The sequence below is a fragment of the Mirounga angustirostris genome, unplaced genomic scaffold, assembly GCF_029215605.1.
Source record: "Mirounga angustirostris isolate CCGP_5_RB_7025 unplaced genomic scaffold, mMirAng1.0.hap1 SCAF_10, whole genome shotgun sequence".
Taxonomy (NCBI): Eukaryota; Metazoa; Chordata; class Mammalia; order Carnivora; family Phocidae; genus Mirounga; species Mirounga angustirostris.
In genome coordinates, this window is record NW_026991718.1 from 18,907,358 (window position 1) to 18,933,263 (window position 25,906).

The window sequence follows — 25,906 nt, forward strand, 5'->3', positions numbered from 1 at the left end:
TAACCACGACCCGCCCACCAGCGCCCGCACCCTAGGCGCTCAGGTTACTTCTCCGCGGGACTGGGCTCGCGAACAGAGTTGCGCGGGGCTCACCGACGCAGTGTCGGCCGGTAGAATTCTGACTCGTCGTCTGTCGCGGCGCAGGGCTTGTTGGGGGCTGCGTCAAGGAGACACTAGACTGGAACGTTCTGTCATTCCGGGGCGACGGGCCCGAGCTGACGGGGCCGCACTCTCCGGTGGCAGCCGACCACTGCGGGGCCGTGGGCCGAGGGGCCGGGCCCCTCGCGTGCTGCAGGGAGCCCAAGGCCCAGCCAGTCTTGGGAAGGGAGCTGAGGTACCTGTGGCGGTCTGCAGCTTTCCTGCCAGGCCGGGCGGAGCACGCGCTAATCTTGTTGACAAGATGGGAGGGAAGGGACGGGGTGGTGGGTGCTGTAGGTGTGTAACGGGCGCGGGCGCAAGCTCCCCCTCAGAAAACGTGTGTGTGTGTTGGGAGCCCCCTGTGCTGGCGTGTGTGTGTGTTGGGGGTTGCTTTGGGCCTCCTAGAGTTCGAGGACACGCAAATTTTTGTGAAAGCCCCTCCCTCTCTAAGCAGCCCTCCCTCTCTTCTAAGCCCCCTGGGTTGGCGTCGGTAGCCAGAAAGTGGCCGTTCTCCCGAGTCAGAAGATTGCGGCAGTGCGACCCCTAGAGGCCTGGCTGGTAATTGCCACGCCGTCTCGAACGGGCTGTGTTGCAGAAGGACTTGGGAAGCCTGAATTCCGGGGCGACGCTGGGGTCAGTCCAGAGAGAATCTCCCCTGCTTGAAAGAGGCTGGTTCTGAAGACCTCATCAGAAACGATGGTGAACCCTCTTGTTACGGAAAGTGTGGGTGGCTACTAATTCAGAATCGGTTCCACCCCCGTTCGTGGTCGCCAGGATTGATTGTTAAACAGAAGGGAAAGTAGGATTGTGGATTCTCATTACTGAATAAGCTAAACTTTTTTTAGCTTTTCTAGGGGCTCTGTTTTTTTGTGACCACAATGAGAAATTTAGACAGTGATGATCGGGTAACTGACAAGCTTAACAAGCCCAAGACATCGAGAGAATGGTTGGAACCACAGCCACCTTCTTTTATGGAGGTAACAGTAATATGGTGGCATTTTGAAGTTTGTATTTGGGTAGTTGCATTGAGGAGTGGCTTGTGCTGAATATTTTTTCTATGTTTCCTATTTCATTTCTGCTCTTATTTCCATTCATTCTACTAACTTTGTGTTTGCTATTCATTTTCTAGCTTTTTAAGGTGGAATCATAGGCAATTGATTACGTTTTTTTTTTTTTTAAAGATTTTATTTATTTATTTGAGAGAGAGAGAATGAGACAGAGCGAGTACATGAGAGCGGGGAGGGTTAGAGGGAGAAGCAGGCTCCTCGTCGAGCAGGGAGCCCGATGTGGGACTCGATCCCGGGACTCCAGGATCATGACCTGAGCCGAAGGCAGTCGCCCAACCAACTGAGCCACCCAGGCGCCCTGATTACGTTTTCTATATAACAGTTATAAAGTTTGTCCTGAAGCACCTTTAACTCTGTTGTGTTCTTAAAAACTATTGTAATTTTTTTCTAAACAGCTTTATTAAGGTATAACATATGCAATAAACTGCATATATTTGAAGTGTACAGTTTGAAAAATTTTGATGTATGCACACACGAAACCAGCACAATCAAGAGAATGAACATATTCAGTATTCCCAAAGTTTCCTTCTTGTGTCCCTCTTGTCATCCTTCCCTCCTTGCCAACCCTCAAGGCAATCACTGATTTCCTTGCTGTCACTACACTTTTGTTTAGCATTTAAAAAATTTTATACAAATGTAATCTTACAGCATGTATTCCTTTTGTCTGGCTTCTTTCACTCACCATAATTATTTTACAATTCATGTTGTGGCATGTATCAGTACTTCATTCCTTTTTATTTGCTGAGTGCTGTATACCCTAGTTTGTCCATCCTGCTGATGGAAATTTGGGTTCTTTGCATTTTTTGGCTATTACAAATAAAGCTGTTAGGAACAATCATGTACATGTCTTTACATGGACATATGCTTTCATTTCTCTTGGGTTTCTAGTTGTAGAGTGACTGGGTTATATAGTAAGTGAATTTAACTTTTTTATGAAACTGCCAAACTGTTTTCCAAAGGAGTTTGCCTTGTACATACATAGTTCAAGGATCCGCCAGAGATTTGGTCAGTTAATTTGTAAAATTGGTGGCATCTCCTCTACAGCTTTCTCATTTCAGGTATTTCTCCTTTGACTTTCCAGCTCCTATGGTTGCCCTGAACTCTGTCTTCTAAATCTTTTTTTTTTTTTTTTTTAAGTTTATCTTTTTTAGTAATCTCTACACTGGGGCTCAAACTCACAACCCTGAGATCAAGAGTTGCATGCTCTTTTTTTTTTTTTTTTTAAGATTTTAGTTATTTGACCGAGAGACAGCGAGAGAGAGGGAACACAAGCAGCGGGAGTGGGAGAGGGAGAAGCAGGCTTCCCTCTGATCAGGGAGCCCGATGCGGGGCTCGATCCAAGGACCCTGGGACCATGACCTGAGCTGAAGGCAGACGCTTAACGACTGAGCCACCCAGGCGCCCCTCGCATGCTCTTCTGACTGACGAGCCAGGTGCCCCTGTCTTCTAATTCTTGAATTCTGTAAAACTTCATGTTTCTGGGTTTGAGCCCTCACCTTTAGCTCTGATGGAGGCCTGCTCTTAGACAAAAGTCCATAAAAACTGAAAACTTATACCAATGTTATTCTCTTTTTCCAAGGATTGACTACATTCTTGTTTCTCTCTGTTTTTGGTCAGTCTCCAGTGTCTTCAGATTGTTGTTTTTTATATTTTTGTCTAGAATATTAATTCAGTATCATCTTGGTTTTGAGAACAACAGATTGCCAGGAATAGCAACTCTGTGAGGCAGAGAGAACAAAGAAAATGAATCTGGAGTTAGATATATTTGAGGGTTTTTTTTTAAAGATTTTATCCTTTTTTTTTTAAAGATTTTATTTATTTATTTGACAGAGAGATAGCGAGAGCAGGAACACAAGCAGGGGGAGTGGGAGAGGGAGAAACAGGCTTCCTGCCGAGCAGGGAGCCTGATGCGGGGCTCTATCCCAGGACCCTGGGATCATGACTTGAGCCGAAGGCAGACGCTTAACGACTGAGCCACCCGGGTGCCCAAGATTTTATCCATTTATTTGACCCCGAGAGAGAGAGCACAAGCAGGGGGAATGGCAGTCAGAGAAAGAGGGAGAAGCAGGCTCCCCGCACAGTAGGGGGAGCCCGATGTGGGACTCTCTCCCAGGACCCCAGGATCATGACCTGAGCCAAAGGCAGTTGCTCAACCAACTGAACTACCTACGCGCCCCTTTATTTGAGTTTAAATTCTGACTCAGTGCAGGATTTTCTAGGCTTCTAGTTGTTGGTTAACTCCCATGACTCTTAATTTCCTTGGGTGTTAACCATCCTTGGGAAGGTTAGTTCTTGGATTTTGAGATTTTACTCATCTGTTCTGAAAACAAGAGTAGTAGAACTGGGGCCCCTGGGTGGCTCAGTCAATAAGCGTCTGCCTTCAGCTCAGGTCATGATCCCAGGGTCCTGGGATCCAGCCCCTCATCGAGCCCCCCATCGAGCCCCGCATCAGGTTCCCTGCTCCGCAGGAAGCCTGCTTCTCCCTCTCCCACTCCCCCTGCTTGTGTTCCCTCTCTCCTGCCTCTCTCTATCTCTCTGTCAAAAAAAAAAAAAAAGTAGTAGAACCGAAGACAACTACTTCCAATGACTTAATTTTTTTTTTTTTAAAGATTTTATTTATTTATTTGACAGCGAGAGAGGGAACACAAGCAGGGGGAGTGGGAGAAGGAGAAGCAGGCCTCCTGCCCAGCAGGGAGCCCATGCAGGGCTCAATCCCAGGACCCCGGGATCATGACCTGAGCCAAAGGCAGAGGCTTAACCACTGAGCCACCCAGGCGCCCCCAATGACTGTTAATTTGAGAATATTTTGTTTTTGTGTAATTGTGAGAAGATTTCAAAGTCCCATCCCAAATGTCTCTCACTTTGGGAAATTTAAAAAATTTAATCATATTTCCAATGTGGTAAAATATATATAGCATCAAAGTTTACTATTTTTGACGATTTTTAAGTGTACAATTTGTGACATGTTTACAACCGCTTGTATTTTCTGGTGTGTATTTATGGAAGATTTGTTATGTAAGTGGATAAAATTAATGTTATGAACTATTTCCTGAAGATTGTGTTGCTTTAAAATCTGAAAATGTGGCGTGCCTGGGTGGCTCAGTTGGTTAAGTGTCTGACTCTTGATTTCTGCTCAGGTCGTGATCACAGGGTTGTGAGATAAGAGTCCTGCTTGGACTTCACGCTCAGCAGGGAGTCTGCTTGGGATTCTCTCTCTCCACCCTGCCCCTCCCCACCGTGCTTATGTGTGCTCTCTTGCAAATAAATAAATAAATCTTTAAAAAAAAATCTGAAACTGTGACTTGTATATAAATTACTAATATTTGAAGCTATAATGACTAAATGAATTAAAGTAGAATTCACTGATGACTGAATGAATTCAAATAGAGGCCTGAGTCTGTTTTAACTCATAAAGGTAAAAACATGAAATGTGAAAAAAACATGGGTTCTATTTACCATGCGACTCTGGGCAAGTCATTTGACCATGCTGGGAGTCAAAATGTCTGTGATCTGAGTTATTTTTTGTCCTTGAATGAGAGATAGCAAATAGCAGAAAGATTCAAATACCCTTTAAGAAGTACTTGATGAGGGCTCCAGTGTACTTCTCCCTCTGACCCTCCCCCCTCTCGTGCTTTCTCCCACTCACTCACTCTCTCACACATAAAGAAAAAATCTTTCAAAAAAAAAAAAGTACTTGATGATATGAGTTGAAGTAGAAAAATTGTATTTACAGAGAACTTTCCAGGGATATGTCTGTCACATAAAAGCGAGTCCAGATAGTATTAATAATCTGATTTTTAAATTTTTAAATTTTTTTGTTTTAGAGAGAATGGGAGCAGGGAGGGGCAGAGGGAGATAGAGAAGCTGAAGTTGACTCCATACAGAGTGCAGAGCCTGACATGGGGCTCAATCTCAGGACCCTGAGCTCATGACCTGAGCCAAAACTGAGTTGGATGCTTAATTGACTGTGCCACCCAGATGCCCCCATAATTTGATTTTTTTTTAAGATTTTATTTTCAAAATTTCATTTTGTCATTTTAGGCATTAGCTAAAGAAGATATTGATGCAGCTATTCAATCAATATTATATAGAGAAAATCATGTAATTAAGGTAAGAATTGGCTACAGAATGTGTCACAATTAAAAATTAAATTTTGTTTATCCATTTTAGATGTAGTGCATCATCATTTACAAATTTTAGAAAATACAGGAAATAGAATTGAAAATGCTCATTAGCCCCTAGGATTAACCTTAAGCGATCTTTGAGATTGTTTTAATTGACTTCTCTTTTTCTACTTTGTGGGGATTGTTTCATAGATACTTATATGTAGGAGTTTTTCCCCACTTGTTCTTTCATCTAGTAGGGCTTCTGTGGAGTCAGTGTGTATTCTTTTTTTTTTTAATTTATTTTTTTTAAAGATTTTATTTATTTATTTGAGAGAGAGAATGAGATAGAGAGTACATGAGAGGGGGGAGGGTCAGAGGGAGAAGCAGACTCCCTGCTGAGCAGGGAGCCTGATGTGGGACTCGATCCCGGGACTCCAGGATCATGACCTGAGCCGAAGGCAGTTGCTTAACCAACTGAGCCACGCAGGTGCCCGTGTGTGTATTCTTAAGAGCTTTAAGGGCTTTAAGGGCTGTTCCTGGAACACACTGACCAATTATTACTCAGGTATGCATAGGTAAGAAGAAGGCTTTAACTGTAACAGGATGGGCTTAATTATAAGACAAGATGAATGTCCATGTAGAATAAACACTGGAGTGGGTAACTTGTAAAGAAAAATTTTCTTCAGTGTTGTTTAAAAAGGAAAGGGGCTATTCATTAAGAATGGTTGAAGAGTGCTATGACCTGAAGCTAGGGAGGGATAGAGCCTAGAGAAGCTCTCAGTGTTCTTCGTTTATTTATTTATTTTCATTTTGAATTTCATGTTGTTGATTGTGAAATCACATGATTTCATTTGCTAGATGAAAGGTGGATACGTTTTGGATAAGAAGTTTTAGTTTATAGCCTAAATCAGTCATTTTCTTTATGGGCTACTTGCCATTTCATCCAGATTGTGCTAGCTTCTGCCTCTTCACTCTTGTCTTTTTTTTTTTCTCCCTCCATAGAATATACTTCTTTCACATTCTCTCATCCCTTCTCTTCCTAGATAACTCTCTTAAGGCCTATCCCAAATGTCTCCCACTCTAGGAATTAAAAAGAAAAATTTAGTCATTTTTTTCCCATGTGGTAAAATATATATAACATAACTTTGCTATTTTTAACCACTTTTAAGTGTACAATTCAGTGACATTAATTACATTCACATGTTGTACAACCATCATCAATATTTCCAAATAGATGGATGTCATGAAATCATCATTATCTATTTCTATTTCTAAAACTTTTTCATCACCCCAGCCAAAACTTTATACACATTAAGTAATGACTTCCCATCCCCCCTGCCCCAGAGGTCCCTCTAGTAGCCTCTTGTTTATTTTCTGTCTCTGAATTTGCTTATTCTAGATAATTTCATATAAGTGGGATCCTACAATATTTGTCCTTTTGTGTCTGGCTTATTTCACTTAGCATATTATCTTCAAGATTCATCCATTTTGAAGTATGTGTCAGAACTTCATTCCATTTTATGGCTGTCTAATATTCCATTTTCTTTTTTTTTTTTTTTTTTAAGATTTTATTTATTTATTTGTGAGAGAGAGAATGAGAGAGAGCACATGAGAGGGGGGAGGGTCAGAGGGAGAAGCAGACCCCCTGCTGAGCAAGGAGCCCCATGCGGGACTCGATCCCGGGACTCCAGGATCATGACCTGAGCCGAAAGCAGTCGCTTAACCGACTGAGCCACCCAGGCGCCCTAATATTCCATTTTCTGTGTATACCACATTTTGTTGATGGACACTTGGGTTTTCACCTTTTGGTTACTGTGAATAATGGTTCTATGAACATTGATGTACAAGTATCTGAGTCTCTGTATTTTGTATGTGTGTGTGTGTGTATTTTGCTATATTGTCCCTCTATTGTTTTGTATATTTGTTTTGTAGTCTGTCTCTCCAGGGAGAGTAGGCATGTTGTCTAATTTATGTAGTAGTCACTATTTCCAGTAGAGTGTGTGTCACCCAGTAGAAGCCAAATAAATGATTGAATTAATGAATGACTTTGTGTGTTATTCTTAGGAATATAAATGAATTTAAATTTTAGAACAACAAAGCTTTAAAATAATTGCCTTTTCCATCAATGTTTTTTAGGAACTAGATAAGTGTTTACAACATCATGACTTTTTAAAGGCAAGAAGAAAAGAGATGTTACATAAAAGATGGGCTGACCATGTGGCACATCCTCTCCAGAAGAAAATAATAGAAAAAGTTTGTTCATATAAGAAGATTAAAAAAAGGAGACAAGAAGAATTAGATAGTTTTTTAAAACATGTAAATAAAAAGGTACGAAGAGGTCATTTGATACTTGTTTCCGTTGGTTTAAAACTAGGATTACCTTTATAATCATCCAAACAGCCTGCCCCTTCTGACTCTATAAATGTATAATCTCTACTCTGTTACAGTGTATGCTGTGTCCTAAATCCAGGGCATGTGGAAAGGATGGAGGGAAGAGGGTTAGGTCTGGATTTAAATGTGTACATTAGAATCCGTTTTCTTTGCTTTTTAAATGTAATTATTAATTTTATATACCAATTAAATTTGGGCTGTAGATTCAGGATATTTATATGTAGTTCTAGGACTCAGTTATTTACAATGCTATAAAATACTTGTTTTGGCATTTCTAAGAGATCTGAGATGTTTGACTAGTAAGCATGTAAAAACAAATTCCCAAATCTGTTAGTGTTCCAACATTCATTATTCTTGCAAATTTTAAGTAGATTCCTTCTGTCACTATAATAGTTATTACTTGGCTACATTAAGTTTAATTTCAATTTTGGTCTTCCCTTCCCCTTTGCATTTGTTATTAATGCTGTTTTGAAGCAGAAGAATGGAACTGTGTGACTCTTGAATCCTGTTATCCTGTTATGCTCAAAATTAATTGTGTATCTTTTGTTATGTGTAGTTTTATTTCCTTCCTATAGGGAAATGCATTTATAGAACATTATGATCCAAAAGAGTATGATCCTTTTTATATGAGCAAAGAGGACCCAAATTTTCTGAAGGTAGGATAGATTTCTTATTTTTAGTATTATGTGGTTGGTTATTCTGAGTAGCCCTAATATATAAGTAGTTCTTTAGTGATTCCCTAAGAACGCAGTAACATCTTAAGAATAATTTCCCATCTCCATATCTTAGAAAGGAATAAAAAAGCCAAAGTCCAAAGTAAATTAAACCTCTATAAAAATTTGAAAATATTGTATAATAATTGAGTAATAGGTAATATTTAAAAATTTAATAGACTTAAAAATTTGTTACAAATGTAATACATTTTCATGATACATAAAAAATTTTTTTGAGAGAGAGTTGGGGGAGGGGCGGGGGGGAGAGAGAGAGAGAATATCTTAATCAGGTTCCATGCCCAGCATGGAGCCCCACGCAGGGCTCAGTCTCCCGACCCTGAGATCATGCCCTGAACTGAAGTCGAGTTAGACGCTTAACCTACTGAGCCACCCAGGTGCCCCCCCAAATCTTTTTTTTTTTTTTAAGATTTTATTTATTTATTTGAGGGAGAGAGAGGAGAGACAGAGAGCACAAGAGGGAGGAGGGCCAGAGGGAGAAGCAGACTCCCCACCGAGCAGGGAGCCCTATGAGGGACTCAGTCACTCAGTCACGGGACTCCAGGATCATGACCTGAGCTGAAGGCAGTCACCCAACCAACTGAGCCATCCAGGCGCCCCCCCCCCCAGTCTATTTTTAAGTAAAGAATTAAAAAACCACTCACAGGGGCTCCTGGGTGGCTCAGTCGGTTAAGCATCTGCCTTGGGCTCAGGTCATGATCTCAGGGTCCTGGGATGGAGCCCCGAGTGGGGCTCCCTGCTCAGTGGGGATTCTGCTTCTCCGCTCCCTCTGCCTCCTTCCCCCTGCTCATGTTCTTTCTTTCTCTTGCTGTCAAATAAATAAATCTTAAAACCCTCACAATTTCATTACACAGAGTGAACTTACTAACATTTTTCTGTATATTCTTCTGGATAGCCAAGACTTGCTTTCTATATGTGGGTGTATATACACATTTTTATTTTACAAATTGGTGTAACACATTGTTTTATAATCTGCATTTTTTCCTCAGTAGTTCTATGATTTGCTTCTTTCTTTGTCAATAAATGTAAATACATAATTTTAATCATCGCACAGTGTTATGTTAATAACAGCTGGGGTGCCTGGGTGGCTCAGTCGGTTAGGCCTCTGACTCTTGATTTCTTTTTCTTTTTTTTTTTTAAGTTTTATTTATTTGACAGACAGAGACAGTGAGAGAGGGAACACAAGCAGGGGGCGTGGGAGAGGGAGAAGCAGGCTTCCGACTAAGCAGGGAGCCCGATGCGGGGCTCGATCCCAGGACCCCGGGATCATGACCTGAGCCGAAGGCAGACGCTTAGCGACTGAGCCACCCAGGTGCCCCAGACCAATGGGTTTTAATGTAGTTGAGTTTGAATAATTTATTAATACAGTTTCAGATTGCACATCATAACCTTTAAGAAACTACCACTTACTGAATTTGGGTAGAGTGTCTAAGAAGAATATCCACAGTGATCTGGAAAAGCTATTAACACAAGAGCTAACCATGACTGGAGGGCCTTGCTAAGAGATGTATCGGAGTGCCCACATTTCTTTGTAAAATGTTAAATATATATAATGGTTACACTGAAGTAGTTTGTAGATACTTTATTCTTGGTTCTTCTGGCCTAAGAGCCATACATAGATGCTTAAGGTAGACTGAAAAAGACCTGCAATCCTGTCCTCAAAGACATGCTTTTCTTGTAGGTTACCATTCCACCATTTCGTGACCCTTTGAAAAAGGCACAATATGACAAAGATGATGAAAAAAGAACTCTTCTTCAGTGTGAGACTGGTACTCAGTGCCTGATTGTTACGTGATTTCATAACCCAAGAGCAATGGGAGTTGCATTTAAGGGTGCTAATCTAGGTTACTAATCTTCTTGCAGGCAAAATATATACAATGAAAGAATTTAAAGAGATTGAAAAGGCCAAACTGCATTCCAGATTCCCAAGAATTTCTAATTCAAGGCACTTTATGACTCCAAATGAGTGGCTTAAGCTGCCTACAACCTACATAGAAAGTGAATTTTGTAAAAGGAGCAGGTAATGGTTAATGTAATAGAAATTATGGAACCTTTTGGAATTTGAAAACTCTTCTTGACTGGTATAAATTTTACCATAATTCTGATTTTTTTAAAAATTAATTTTTCAATTAGAAATCTGTAATATTTGTTCCTGTTTTTGATGTTTCTTTTTTCTTGGGCACTTTCAAGATTTTCTCTTTGCTTTTTAATAGCTAGATTATGATATGTCTAGGTATTTTGTTTTTTGTTTTTCCCTTTCTTTCTGTTTATCCTGCTTAGGGTGCTCTGAGATTCTTGTATCTGTGGTTTGACATCTTTCATTATTTATTTTGGAAAATATGAGGCCATTATCACTTCAAATATTTCTTATGCCCTATTTTTCTTTTCTTTCTGAGAAATCAGTTATTATTATTATTATTATTATATTTTAAGGTTTTATTTATTTGAGAGAGAGAATGAGAAAGAGAGAGCACATGAGAGGGGGGAGGGCCAGAGGGAGAAGCAGACTCCCTGCCGAGCAGGGAGCCCGATGCGGGACTTGATCCCGGGACTCCAGGATCATGAGCTGAGCTGAAAGCAGTCGCTTAACCAACTGAGCCACCCAGGCGCCCAGAAATCAGTTATTATTATTATTATTTTAAAGATTTTTATTTATTTGACAGAGATAGTGAGAGCAGGAACACAAGTGGGGAGTGGGAGAGGGAGAACTAGGCTTCTCGCTGAGTGGGGAGCCTGATGTGGGGCTCGATCCCAGGACCTGGGATCATGACCTGAGCCAAAGGCAAGCTGCTCAACTGAGTGAGCCACCCAGGCACCCCTATTATTATTATTATTATTATTTTAAAGATTTTATTTATTTATTTATTAGAGAGCGAGCGAGAGAGAAACAGCATGAGAGAGGAGAGGGTCAGAGGGAGAAGCAGGCTCCCCGCCGAGCCAGGAGCCCGATGTGGGACTCGATCCCAGGACCCCGGGATCATGACCTGAGCCGAAGGCAGTCGCTCAACCAACTGAGCCACCCAGGCGCCCAAGATTTTATTTATTTGAGAGAGAGAATGAGAACACGAGAGGGAAGAGGGCAGAGGGAGAAGCAGACCCCCTGCTGAGCAGGGAGCCCGATGTGGGACTCGATCCCTGGACTCCGGGATCATGACCTGAGCCGAAGGCAGTTGCTTAACCAACTGAGCCACCCAGGCGCCCTATTTTTTTTTTTTTTTTAAGATTTTTATTTATTTGAGAGAGAGTACACACAAGAGAGAGCACTAGCAGGGGCAGTGGTGGGGGCAGAGGGAGAGGGTGAAGCAGGCTCCCCGCTGAGCAAGGAGCCCAATGTGGGACTCAATCTCAGGACTCTGGGATCATGACCTGAGCTGAAGGCAGATGCTTGACTGAGCCACTCAGGTGCCCCTGAGACTCCCAATTATATGTATGTTAGACCATTTGATTGTCTCATGGCTCTGTAGCTCTTAGTTTGTTCTTTTGTGTTAAAAATTTTTTTTTTCTAATTATATTTCAGTTGGACAGTTTCTACTAACCTATCTTTAGATTCACTAAGCCTTTCCTCAGCTGTGTCCCATCTCTCTCTCTCTCTTTTAAGATTTTATTTATTTAGAGAGACAGAGATAGCAACAGCACAAGCAGGGAGGAGAGGGAGAAGCAGGTTCCCACTGAGCAGGGAGCCCAATGCGGGGCTCGATCCCAAGACCCTGAGATCGTGACCTGAGCTGAAGGCAGATGCTTAAGTGACTTGAGTCACCCAGGTGCCCCTTTGTCCCATCTCTTCATCAGTCCATCAGAGGAATTCTTTGTCTCTGATGTGATTTTTATTTCCCGCATTACCATTTGATTTTTTTTCACATAGTTTTCACACCTGCTGAAATTCTCCATTTATACAGGTTCACTTTTCCACTAGATTCTCTAACAGATTAGTCATAGTTATCTTAAATTCTCTGATAGTTCCCTTGCTAGGGTCATTTCTGAATGTGGTTCTATTGATTGCTTTCACTCTTGACAATGGGTTATTTTTTGTCTTGCCCACCCCCCCTATGTCTTATAATTTTTTATTAAATGCTAGATATTTGAGGTTATTTTGTCTTGCCTTTTTTTTTTTTTTTTGCATGTCTTGTCATTTTTGATTGAATACCAGGCAATAGAGGTAGAACAGTATAGACTGAGTATGTCTAGAAATAGATATCCTTTTCTTCTGTCAAGCATTAGTGTGGAGAATTGGGTTTATCTAGTCAGAAGTTGAGCTGGGTTTAGGTATTATTATTGCATTGTTATTTTTAGTGCGCTACAGGCTTCAAATGCCTTTAGTGTTGGGCTGCTGTTACCTTGTGCTTAGGGTGGGGCCTGGCATGCCAGAAGGGTTTTCTCAAGCATTCCTTCTTCCCTTTCAGTTTTTGGCTATTTCAGTAAGCCTTTGTCACAGAGGTGTGGGGTGAGTCTCTCCCATGGTCTTGCTTCATCCCCAGAAGTATACTGCTATTGCTTGTTATTGCTAGGCTCATAGCTGGAGCAGAGGAATTTTTTCTGTTTTCCTTTTTTTAAGATTTTTTTATTTATTTGACAGAGAAAGACACAACGAGAGAGGGAACACAAACGGGGAGTGGGAGAGGGAGAAGCAGACTCCCCGCCGAGCAGGGAGCCCGATGCGGGACTCGATCCTGGGACTCCAGGATCATGACCTGAGCTGAAGGCAGTCGCTTAACCAACTGAGCCACCCAGGCGCCCTTTTTCTGTTTTCCTTATCCCACCTCAGTGTTAGGCATGCTCTGTGTGCTTGGGCCTCAGGAATAGCATGTTCTTAGGGTTCCTTTCCCTTCTCCTTGTGGCAGCCAAACTCTTGTGTGGTTGTTCTTGGGTGAGTTTCCTGCCCTTCTTCCAACAGAGGCAGATCTCTGCTTGGTGTAGGTGTAGGATTCTGGACCTGAAGTGGTTTGTCTCTCCCAGTGGGACAGAGGATTTTTACTTCTATCCTTATCCTAATAGCACTGGATCCTTGCCTTGGTCCTGGGTGTACCCCTCTTACTTCTCTATAGGCAGACAGATTTTGCCTTTACTTCTCTTCCAGAAGCAGTATATCTTTGCTTGTTGTCCTGGGGGTTGGGGAAGAATTTACTTCCCTCTTCCCAGCAGCTTAAGGCTTTTGCTTTGTCGTACAGATGGATCCAGGGAAATGGGTGGGGATTTGCATTTGCTTACCTGAAGGTTTTGATCTCTTCCTGTGTGTCTTTGCCACTGATGGGGCCTTTCTGTGGTCTTCTGCTCTATACCCAGTCTTTTTTTGAGGAAAACACTGTTTCCAAGAGTCTATTAAATGCCACTTTAACACTTTCTCTATGAAATATTTCCAGTTGGGACACCTGGCTGGCTCATTTGGTAGAGCATGTGGCTCTTGATCTCAGGGTTTGAGTTTGAGCCCCACGTTGGGTGTAGAGATTGCTTAAATAAATAAATCTAAAAAATCTTAAAATATTTCCAATCCACCTCCTTATACTGGTCAGTTTGGTCCAGTCCCTCTTTTGTCCCATCACTTGACACAAATATACTTTTTTACTTATCATATAGTTTGCAACTGTCTAATTGTGTGTGAAATGAATGAGTGGATGACTAGTCACTGGTTAAGTCTGTGAGACTAGTTTGGAGTGATTTTGTGAAAAGCCTTCAATGCCAGCTTAAAAATTGGGATTTTATCATGTAGGGAATGGGGAGTCATTGAGGATAGTAATGTTGGAAACTTTAATCTGGCATATGCTGTATATGATAGATTAGAGATAAGATAGGACTGGAAGCTGGAGATCATTGAACTTTTTGTAAGGACCTATGTTATGTTGATAAAGGCCTCAGGATGGTGGCAAAAGGAACGGAAGGAGGAGATTGATGTGATAAAACAAAGGAATTTTAGATTTTGGTGGCCAGATTTGGAAGGCCAGGGAAAAGGAAGAGTCAGAGAGGAATTTTTTTTTTTTAAGATTTTATTTATTTATTTATTTATTTATTTATTTATTTATTTATTTATTTTTAAAGATTTTATTTATTTATTTGACAGACACAGCGAGAGAGGGAACACAAGCAGGGGGAGTGGGAGAGGGAGATGCAGGCTTCCTGCTGAGCAGAGAGCCCGATGTGGGGCTCGATCCCAGGACTCTGGGATCATGACCTGAGCCGAAGGCAGACGCTTAATGACTGAGCCACCCAGGAGCCCCAGATTTTATTTATTTGACAGAGTGAGCACAAGTAGGGGGAGCAGCAGAGGCAGAGGGAGAAGCAGGCTCCCCGCCAAGCAGGGAGCCTGATGTAGGACTCGATCCCAGGACCCTGAGATCATGAGCTGAAGGCAGACGCTTAACGACTGAACTACCCAGGTGCCCGGAGAGGAATTCAGTTTTGAGAAATATTATTACATATTAGTTTCCTAAGGCAGTTGTAATACAGTACCACAAACTGGGTATTTTCTCCCAATTCTGGGGGCTGGAAGTATAAAATCAAGAGGTCAACAGTGCCATTTCCTCTATGAAGGCTCTAGGGGAGCCTCCTTCCTTGTCTCTTTCCTAGCTGCTGTTGGCTGCAGGCAATCATCACTCTAATGTCAGCCTCCATTGTCACATGGTCTTCTTCCCTCTGTGTCTGTATCCAATTTCCCTCCTTTTTCTTTTTTTTTTTTAAAGATTTTATTTATTTATTTATTAGAGTGTGCAAGTGGGGTGGGGGGAAGAGCAGAGGGAGAGGGACAAGCAGACTCCATGCTGAGTTTGGAGCTCCATGCAGGGCCTAATCCCACGACCCTGAGATCATGACCTGAGCCAAAATCGAGAGTCAGATGCCCAGATGACTAAACCACCCAGGCGCCCCTCCGATTTCCATCTTATAACATCTATCACTGGATTAGAGCTCACCCTAATCCATTATGACCTCATTTTAACTTGATTACATTTGCAAAAACCTTCTTTCCAAATAAGGTCACAGTCACAGGTCTCAGAGTTTAGGACTTGAACATATTTTTTCTGGGGGACACAATTCAACCCATATTTCAAATTAATTCAGAGACTTATGTATTGAGTTATAATTGCCTTAAAGAACTCAATACAATAGAGAAGATAGCTATTTAAATAGATAATTCCATTACAAATGGCAGACGTGATAATACTGATATGCACAGTTTATTATGGAAGCACAGAGGAGGGACACTTAACCCAGCCTAACAGAAAATACAAAGGTAGGATCCTGGATAGAAATTTAAAAAATGAAAGGGCTCCTGGGTGGCTCAGTTGTTTAAGTGTCTGACTCCTGATTTTGGGTCAGGTCATGATCTCAGGGTCATGAGATCAAGACCTGTGTCGGACTCTATGATGGAGCCTGCTTAAGATTCTCTCCCTCTCCCTCTGCCCCTTCCCCTTCTCCAAAAAAATTTAAAAAATGAAAAGGAGCATCAGTTTCTTGGGATTGAAATTATTCAGTGTTCGGTTTATATAATTTTATTAATTTAAATGATCTCTAGTTTGGGTGAATCCAGGAGAAAACTTCCTGTCTGAAGTTAACAGACATATATGTAGGAATGCAGAGATCAGAGATGGCTACATAGAGGAGGGAATCCGTGTGGTTGCCATCTGGCTTCCATTTTATACCATAGTTTTGGAGACTTTGTTTTTCTGAAGTTCAGCCTTTAATGTTCAATTCTGGTGTATCTGAAATATCTTTTTTTTTTTTAAAGATTTTATTTATTTATTTATTTATTTGGCAGAGAGAGAGACAGCGAGAGAAGGAACACAAGCAGGGGAGTGGGAGAGGGAGAAGCAGACCGACTGAGCAGGGAGCCCCATGCAGGGCTCCATCCCAGGACCCTGGGATCATGACCTGAGACATAGGCAGACGCCTAACGACGGAGTTACCCAGGCACCCCTGAAATATCTTTATTCTTGTTCTTTAAAGATAATTTGCTGAATACAAAATTCTAGGTTGTTATTTATTTTCTCTTAGTGCTTTAAAGATACACTTCTTGTTTTTGGTTTCTGTTTATGAGAAGTCTGCTGTCATTCTGATTTTCATCCTTTCTCTATGGCTGCTTATAAAATCTTTGTCTTTAGCATTCTTTTTTTAAAATTTATTTTATTTTGGGGCGTCTGGGTGGCTCAGTTGTTAACCGTCTGCCTTCGGCTCGGGTCATGATCCCAGGGTCCTGGGATCGAGCCCCGCATCGGGCTCCCTGCTCAGCGGGAAGCCTGTTTCTCCCTCTCCCACTCCCCCTGCTTGTGTTCCCTCTCTCACTGTCTCTCTCTCTATTGAAAAAAAAATCTTTAAAAAAAATTTTATTTTTTTAAAAGATTTTATTTGAAAGCGTGAGTGAGAGCGAGTGAGCACAAGCAGGGGGAGGGGCAAAGGGAGAGGGAGAAGCAGACTCCTCCACTGAGCAGGGAGCCTGATGCGGGGCTTGATCCCAAGACCCCGGGATTACGACCTGAGCTGAAGGCAGATGCTTAACTGACTGAGCCACCCAGGCGCCCGTGTCTTTAGTGTTCTGCACTCTTCCTAGAGATGTTGAGGTATAGATTTCTTTTTATTTAAGCTACTGGTATATATTGTGCTTCCTGGATCTCTGTTCATTTAAAAAAATTTTTTTTTATTATGTTAATCACCATACATTACTTTGTGTTCATTTTTCATCAGTCATGAAAATTCACAGCAATGATCTCTTGATTGCTTTTTCTTCTTTCCATTCTGCTTCTGGGCTCAAATTAGACATATATTAGACCTTATAACTTTTTATTTTTATTTTTTAGAGGGAGAGAGAAGGGGAGGGGCAAACGGAGAGGGAGAGAAAATATTTTTTTTTTTTCAAAGATTTTATTTATTTATTTGAGAGAGAGAGAGAGAGAGCATGAAAAGGGGGAGGGTCAGAGGGAGAAGCAGACCCTCCGCTGAGCAGGGAGCCCGATGTGGGACTCGATCCTGGGACTCCAGGATCATGACCTGAGCCAAAGGCAGTCGCTTAACCAACTAAGCCACCCAGGCGCCCGAGAAAATATTTTTTTTAAAAAAGATTTTATTTATTTGACCAAGAGAGACATGGTGAAAGAGGGAACATAAGCAGGGGGAGTGGGAGAGGGAGAAGCAGACTTCCCGCAGAGCAGGGAGCCTGATGTGGGGCTCGATCCCAGGACTCTGGGATCATGACCTGAGCCGAAGGCAGATGCTTAACGACTGAGCCACCCAGGCACCCCTCTTTTTTTTTTTTTTAAGATTTATTTATTTTATTTTTATTTTATTTTTTATTTTTATTTTTTTTAAAGATTTTATTTATTTATTTGAGAGACAGAGAATGAGAGACAGAGAGCAGGAGAGGGAGGAGGGTCAGAGGGAGAAGCAGACTCCCTGCTGAGCAGAGAGCCTGATGTGGGACTCGATCCTGGGACTCCAGGACCATGACCTGAGCCGAAGGTAGTCGCTTAACCAACTGAGCCACCCAGGCGCCCAGATTTATTTATTTTAGAGAGTGCAGGAGCAGGGGGCAGGGCAGAGGGAGAAAGAGGGGGGAAGCAGACTCCCCACTGAGCAGGGAGCCAGATGCAGGGCTGGATCTCAGGACCAGAGATCATGACCTGAGCTGAAACCAAGAGTCAGATGCTTAACCGACTGAACTACCCAGGCATCCCGGTTTCAGTAATTCTGAAACACTCAAGAATGTATACTAGTTTGAGGGGCGCCTGGGTGGCTCAGTCGTTAAGCGTCTGCCTTTGGCTCAGGTCATGGTCCCAGGATCCTGGGATCGAGCCCTGCATCAGGCTCCCTGCTCAGGGGGAAGCCTGTTTCTCCCTCTCCCACTCCCCCTGCTTGTGTTCCCTCTCTCACTGTGTCTCTCTCTGTCAAATAAATAAAATTAAAAAAAAAAAAAAAAAGTATACTAGTTTGAAATGGTCTTTTGGACAATATACATAGCAGTCAATGTATAACAATGATTTCTCTATAAATGTAAGATAGTTTTGTTTTCAAAACATCCTCACACATGTTATCTTGTTAAAGGTTAAAAGTGAAAATGAATTTTAACGATTGTAGTTTTGATTTGAAACCCTTGACAAGGACTCCTCATCCTGTTGAATCTCAGCAAGAAAAAGCAGTTATTTACAAGTAAGTCCATTATTCCATAGCTTTGCTTTTTTTCGTTAAAGATGCTTGGCAGTGTTTCCAGCCCCTGCCATCCTTTTAAGTTGCTGGAATAGTGCTGAGGCATACACTGCACTCTGGTGGTGTGACATCAGGCATCTCCCGCCTCTGTGTCTGGGTGAGGTGGCAACTTGCCTCAATTTTGTCTGGTTTTAAAGAACAAATTGCTAATAGATTCAGAAATAACAAGCACAGACAGAAAATAAACTGTTAACAACTCAAAGTTAAAGGTTAGGAGATTTTTAATTGGAATTGGAGCAGTAAAAATGGAATTTTGGACTAGTTTTGGTGGATAGTAGGTACACCCAGTGTGAAGAGATGTTACGAGGAGAGTGGTAGTATGTACGATGGTGTGTGTGACAGAGAGAATCATCTCAATTGCCTACTTACAGGATTAAAGTAAGAGATTTCTCTATATAGTTACATAACATGTTTATCTGATTAAAACTAATGAGATCCCTCAAACGTTGCTGCAGGGAATGTAAAATGGTGCAGCAACTTTGGAAAATAGTTTGGCAGTTTCTCAAAATGTGAGACTTTAAGTGACCATGTGACCCAGCCATTCAACTCCTACCCAGGAGAAATGGAAACATATGTCCACATAAAGACTTAGACATGAGTGATCATGGCAGTATTATTCACAATAGCCAAAAAGTGGAAACAACCCAAATATTCATCAGCTGGTGAATAGATAAAAAAAAAAAGTGCCATATCTATACATGGAGTATTATTTGGTGATTAAAAGGAAGAGAAGTACTGATAACACGTTATGAAACGGATGAACTTCAAAACTGTTCTACTCCGCGAAAGAGGACAGTCTCAAAAGACCACATATTGTATGATTCTATTTATAGGAAGTGTCCAGAAAGGCAGATCTATAGAGGCAGGAAGTAGATTGTTGTTGGCCTAGGCCTAGGGTTGGGAATGGGCAGTGACTGTAAATGAGCATGAGGTTTTTAGACTGACAGAAATGTTCTAAAATTAGATCATGGTGATGGTTAGACAACTCTATACTAAAAATCATTGATTTCTACACTTAAAATGGGCAAATTTTATGGTGTGTAAGTTACACCTCGGTAAAGCTGTTGATGATAATAAAAAATAAAAAAAAAATAACCTAGCAAAGCAGAAGAAAAATGAGCTTGTATGATGTACAATTTTCTGTTCCTAAAAAGCCCCAAAGTAAGCCGCAGTGCCCTTTCCTTTTTCTGAATAGGCTCAGAATTTGATGAATAAATGCAGTGTGGCAGAAGCCAGAGGGCTTTTAGAGAGACTTGATGCTGCCGTGGGCAGGAGAAAGATGATTAATGACTAATTGTAGAAACAGATGACTATTAGAGATGGAGCTGGACATTGTGGTCTTCTCAGTGTACTAGAGGTGTGGTTTAAAAATTGGCTGTTTTGTTTTTAATTTTATTTTATTATGTTGTGTTAACCACCATACATTACATCATTAGTTTTTGATGTAGTATTCCATGATTCATTGTTTATGTATAACACCCAGTGCTCCATTCAGTACGTGCCCTCTTTAATACCCATCACCAGGCTAACCTATCCTCCCACCCCCCTCCCCTCTAGAACCCTCAGTTTGTTTCTCTGCTTTTTGAATGGGAGTTGAAATTGAGGGATAATAGAAATATTGAAACTAAGCCCTATTCACTTGTTAGCTAAAGGCCTTAAAAGATGGAATGAGTCAGAATCACTCTTGCATCCTAGGTTTCAAAAGGGTAAGTTTCTCTACAATCCCTAACTGCCACAGACTCATGGATCTGTTTGGGTCAGGTTTTAGGAAAATAAACATTTAAATCCTGTTTAATTTCTATATATGATATAAAAGGAGGGGTTTGTCCTCAAATATCTCTTCTAGCAGAGTGGGACTCAGATGTGAAGGAGAATATTGCATATTAGAGTACCAGAGGACCTATATTTTAGACTAGAGGCTTAAGTCTCTGAGCTCTGCCCCGCCCCGGAAAAGAGGTGGAAGATTAGATTCCTATCTATGAATTAGGGAAACATCCCAGTTACGGCATCAGGGGTGGAGAAAGCATACTTGTCTTTGGCAGTTAGACTTTCCTTGGGAAGACATAATGGACAACTCTGTGAGGCAGTCATTTACTCTGAAAGAGCCTCACTCAGCTGTTTGATTAAGCTGCAAAGTGATTGCAAATGAAACTACTATTAAAGCCAGGTAATACTATTTATTTGGGTTTCTTTTTTATAAAAATGTATAGATTCATATAAAACTCACCAACTTCAAAGTAAAAAAAAATTAAATGCTACAATTGAGTTTGTATTTAAGAGAATACTTTCCTTTCTGGTTCCTTCTTACAGAAACAAAGGATCATCCTTTCTGGAAAAAGAACCTCTATGTTTTCATGAGAGAAAGAGTCCAAGTCTCAAAGAGGCCAACTCTGAAGGTCACTTCGTTGACCCTCAGCAGGAGATAGAAGGGGATGGGGACCAGGATGCGGTGAGACCTGAGAGAGTCCTATTTTGCCATACACAAGGTAGCACTTGCTGATACCAAAATCTGAACAGCTGGGAGCTTCTCTGTATGACAGGCTTTCAGGAAGAGAGGAGGCAGTGGACTGCACCCCCTTCACCCCAAACAAGGCGAGGGAGAGAGTAGAAGAAACTGAGAAGCAGCTTCCTTTATTCAGAGGGAATGGAGAGAGTTGCCCTGGGAGTTATTACACATGCATATGCCCTCTGGTGGGTGGGTTATCAGATTTTCCTACCTCCTTCTTAGGAATGTTAACCCTTCTGTCTCTCATCCATCTCTATCATCTCTACCATTTACCACTTACCACACTCAAGCCAGGCCCCAAATTTTGTTCCCCTTAATTCAACCAAGACAGGCAGAAAATTTTCAAAAGCATCATATACTAAATTCAATGTAGTAAAATTTAAGAAGTAAAAGCCCCCAAATTTAATGTAAAATATATAGAAATATAGGTGTTCACAGAGCACAGATTTTTCATCCTAAGATAACTACAATTAAACTTGGTGGCCACGTGACTGGTCTCGCTTAGTCTAGTGCTTCCAGGTCTACGTGCCACTTTTCCCCTTCAGATCTCTTCTCTACACCCTTGTGTGTCCCAAGGCCCTGGGGTAGAGCCTCTCTTAGGAGTGGATTAGAAATCATTTTCTGGTTAGAAATCAATATGGGAATGGTACGTTAGTCCAAATATACAGTCTTTCCATCTTTCTTCTGTCTCTCCATTTCCCTACTCCTACCTCCAAAGGATAAGGGAGCTACTTTTTTTGTTCACTCATGGAAGTTTTATTAAAACTTTATTTTGGGGCGCCTGGGTGGCTCAGTTGGTTAAGCAACTGCCTTCGGCTCAGGTCATGATCCTGGAGTCCTGGGATTGAGTCCCATGTCAGGCTCCCTGCTGAGCAGGGAATCTGCTTCTCCCTCTGACCCTCTTCCCTCTCGTGCTCTCTCTCTCATTCTCTCTCTCTCAAGTAAATAAATAAAATCTAAAAAAAACCCACAAAACTTTATTTTGTAGTTTAACTCCTTTTACCGTAATGTTTTAGTATCCTCCCATGTGCTTGCTTGCTTTCTTCCTCAAAAAATTGTTATAAGATTTTGGGGTCCTGGGTGGCTCAGTTGGTTAAACATCTGCCTTCGGCTTAGGTCATGATCTCAGGGTCCTGGGATCGAGCCCTGTATCAGGCTCCCTGCTCAGTGGGGAGCCTGCTTCTCCCTCTCCCTCTGCCCCTCCCCACCACTCATGCATGTTCTCTCAAATAAAATCTTTTTTTTTTTTTTTTTAAAGATTTTATTTATTTGACAGAGAGAGACACAGCGAGAGCAGGAACACAAGCAGTGGGAGTGGGAGAGGGAGAAGCAGGCCTCCCGCGGAGCAGGGAGCCCAGGATCATGACCTGAGCCGAAGGCAGACGCTTAACAACTGAGCCACCCAGGCGCCCCTCTCAAATAAAATCTTAAAAAAAATTTGTTTTAAAGATTTTTTATTTATTTGAGAGAGTGTGAGAGAGAGCATGAGCTGGGGTGGGGAGAGGGAAAAGCAGACTCCCCACTGAGCAGGGACCCCCCCCCACACACACACACATGGGGCTTGATCCCAGGACCTTGGAATCATGACCTGAGCCAAAGGCAGACACTTAACTGACTGAGCCACCCAGGCGCCCTTCTTCCTCAAAATTTTAACAAGCACTTACTCTGAGCCAAGCAGTATTTGAGGGGCATAGTGGTAAACAAAAGAGGTAAATCTCTGATCTTGAGGAGCTTACATTTTGATGGCGGGGGACAGACAATAAATATGTAATATGTGAGCTAGTAATAAGTGCAGTGAGAAAATAAAACAGGTAAAGTGGGGCAGGGAACTACGTCAATAGAACAGGTTTAAATTGATAGCAAGGAAAAAACAAAAACTAAGTCGCTTTATACTGATACCTTACAAATATATGTTATAATGGTTGTGAATATCTTGAATTTAACCAGCCCCCAAAAGGATTATTCTTTACTTTTGTATTTATGTCCCTCTTACTACCAGAAACCTGCTTTGCCTCCAGATTTCCCCTCATTCAAGGGAATAGGATTATAATCCAACCAGGACCCCTCAGGACAAAAGTCTGAGTCGTCTTTGATTTCTTGCTTTTCCCCACTTCCCATGTCTAACAGGTGCCAGCTCTGTTGGCTTATTAACTTTTCGGTTTCTCACTACTCTCACCATTTCAGGCCATTGTGATCCTAACTGGTCTTCCTGCTTCTGTGGTTGCCCCTGTGTAATCTGTTCTCCATGCAGAAGCTATATTTAAAAAATGTTAGATCCGATTTCTCCCCTACTCAAAACCTGTGAATGGCTTCCCTTCACACTTTGGAATTTATTCTAATTCCTTACCATGGTCTAAGTCCCTGGACCATTAGGCGCCTGTCTCCCCTCCAGCCTCATCTCCTGCCTTCTCTCCACATTTGCTATGCTTCAGCCTCACCAGCCTTTTTTTGTTTTCTGAACATACCAACTTTACTCCTCTCTCAGACTTTTGCTTCTGTCATTCCTTCTCCCAGGAACACTCTTTCTCCAGATTTCTCCGTGTCTCGCTCCCTTAGTTCACCCAGACGCCTGCACAAATATCTTCTCAGAGAAGCCTTCTCTGACTTCTCTAGTTAAAATAGTCCCCCTCATCCATTCCCCTATCCTTCCTACCCCCTTTACCTGTAAAGAGGTGGGATTCAGAACTCAGATGGAAGGCACAGTACATGGATGTAGCTTGGTGAATTTTGTGCAGGAACATTGTTTATTTCTGTTTACTTCATTACTCAAGTGAGAAGGTCATCTGTCAGCTGACAGTGAAGGTGGAGGACCAAGATTCAGAGGTTTGAAAAAAGGGAAGAATGGAAGGTAGTGTTTTCTAAATCATAATAATCCTAGTGTAAATTAGTACTCCAGACATCCTGACAGTCTGAAAGCAGGACCATATGGGGTCCCTCAACTCCTATCACACATCAGTGATCTACCCCCCCACCCCCCACCCCGTAATAGGGTTGGTTTATTCCCGAATCTCTGTATGTTTTGAATCCAGAGAGAGTGACAAGAGGCTGAGGTCGCTCAGCTCTGGCAGGACAAGGCTTCGGGGGGTCGGGGGGGTGATCAGCTCAGCTGGGCTGAGGAACTCTTTCTGCTCTTGTAGGCTCCCCATTCCTATATCACACACCATTCTTCTTTTCTGTTACCTTCAAAAGGTTTTAGCAACCAAGGAGCACACACCCCGATCCTTGATTGGTGAGGGACACAAAAGAAGGCTGTTTCCGAGGAAGTCATCTGCCAGCAGGATTCATTCAGGGTGAGGACCAAGGAAGGAGCTCAAGCACCTGCAATAACCACTTTTTGAGTTCAGTGTCTGTATGATAATTAAGAAATCACAATACCATGTATTGACGGTTATTGCCAATGTATTTTCTGCAGAAGTTAAATATTGCCTGAAAGATCCAATAAAAATAATGATGGCTACCTTACTGAGTGCCTATCTCAATTCACTTGATCTTTCCTGAATCAAGGTAGGTGTGTCCTCTTTGGTCAGGTACCCTTAACATCCACTGCCTCATATTCTCCCCTCCCCTCCTGATTTTATTTGTTTATTAGCATGAGCAGTGGGGAGAGTGAGAAGCAGGCTCCCACTGAGCAGGGAGCCCCAGGTGGGACTTGATCCCAGGACCCTGGGATCATGACCTGAGCTGAAGGCTGACCCTTAACTGACTGAGCTATTCAGGCACCCCTTCACAGGTTTTTCTAACAGTCTTCAGAAAATTTAAGAATTCATTTTGAGTATGATTACCTACTTGCTGATTTTGATTCTGCGTGTCACTCTCTGGCTCATGTTGAGTCTGACCCCTAGTCAGGGGAAGACACAGTAAGACCTAGAAGGAGAGCAGGATTTTGTTTTCCTTAGACAAAGGGGACGCTAAAAATCACCCCTCTCCTAATCGTAGCCCTAGATCAACAGGTAAACCGTATATTCTCTGTAGTATTAATTTACAAGACGTCAGCTTATTTGAAACAAAACATAGGGTGGTGTTGGATTAGGCAGTTGAAGGCCCCTCGTGCGCGGGCCTCCTCCCTGACCTCCCCCACCCTTGATGACCCTTGCTGGGACTGGGGCTTCCAGGGAAGCGGGGCTCAGGTTTCAGCCCAGTGCTTCAGTTTGGTTTTTTTTTTTTTTTTTTTTTTTTTTTTTTAAAGATTTTATTTATTTATTTGAGAGAGAGAGAATGAGAGACAGAGAGCATGAGAGGGAGGAGGGTCAGAGGGAGAAGCAGACTCCCTGCTGAGCTGGGAGCCCGATGCGGGACTCGATCCCGGGACTCCAGGATCATGACCTGAGCCGAAGGCAGTCGCTTAACCAACTGAGCCACCCAGGCGCCCCCTTCAGTTTGGTTTTAAAAGGATGCTCCCTTTTCCCTCCCTGCAATCCTCGGTCACCAGTCACCCGCTGGCGGTGGGTTGGCGGGTTAGCCGGCTGGGTCAGGGGTGCCAGGCGCTCCACCAGGGCGGGAAGTCTGCGGGGGGTGGCAGGGATGGGGGTGGCAGTCAGGGACCCTGGCCGACCTCGCAGCCACACGTTGGGGAGGCATAATCACCCCTTTGGAAACTGAAGCTCCAGGGTGCCAAGGATTTCTGTTTTGTTTGTTTTACTCAACGACGACGTGGCAGAGCCGGGATTCAAACTGCTTTCTGCCTTATGAAGTCTCTTGGATTTACTCTCTCCCCTCAGGGATCCTGTTATCTATGGCTTCCAAGAAAGCGTTCACCTATGGCGAACATTTCAGGCCAGAAAGATT

The 25,906-nt window shown here is 42.4% G+C and overlaps 1 protein-coding gene across 10 annotated transcripts; it reads left to right on the forward strand.

Annotated features, from left to right (window-relative positions):
• The first annotated feature begins 16 nt into the window (after positions 1 to 16).
• Positions 17 to 24,695, forward strand: FAM228B (family with sequence similarity 228 member B). 10 transcript variants are annotated; one of them, XR_010405465.1, is made up of 11 exons: positions 18 to 837; positions 993 to 1,115; positions 5,247 to 5,315; positions 7,448 to 7,639; positions 8,278 to 8,358; positions 10,115 to 10,202; positions 10,297 to 10,453; positions 18,454 to 18,558; positions 20,926 to 21,064; positions 22,380 to 23,969; positions 24,311 to 24,419. XR_010405465.1 is itself a non-coding variant. In XM_064571936.1 (11 exons), the coding sequence occupies exons 2-11, from the start codon at positions 835 to 837 to the stop codon at positions 24,413 to 24,415; spliced, it is 1,062 nt and encodes a 353-aa protein (XP_064428006.1). In that variant the 5' UTR covers positions 19 to 334; positions 611 to 834; the 3' UTR covers positions 24,416 to 24,671. The 10 variants fall into 10 exon arrangements, 9 of the variants coding, with proteins under 9 accessions (XP_064428007.1, XP_064428012.1, XP_064428006.1 ...); XM_064571936.1 differs by lacking the exon at positions 22,380 to 23,969 and having other exon boundaries at positions 19 to 334; positions 611 to 837; positions 24,311 to 24,671; XM_064571937.1 differs by lacking the exon at positions 22,380 to 23,969 and having other exon boundaries at positions 17 to 837; positions 10,115 to 10,193; positions 24,311 to 24,675.
• Positions 24,696 to 25,906: the final 1,211 nt, after the last annotated feature.

What these genes read in the sequence shown, in the direction of transcription:
- FAM228B (XM_064571935.1), top strand. An exon ending in AGGACCCAAATTTTCTGAAG is followed by an intron (nt 8,359 to 10,114) that starts GTAGGATAGATT and finishes CTTTTCTTGTAG; the next exon opens with GTTACCATTCCACCATTTCG. An exon ending in GAAAAAGCAGTTATTTACAA is followed by an intron (nt 18,559 to 20,925) that starts GTAAGTCCATTA and finishes TCCTTCTTACAG; the next exon opens with AAACAAAGGATCATCCTTTC.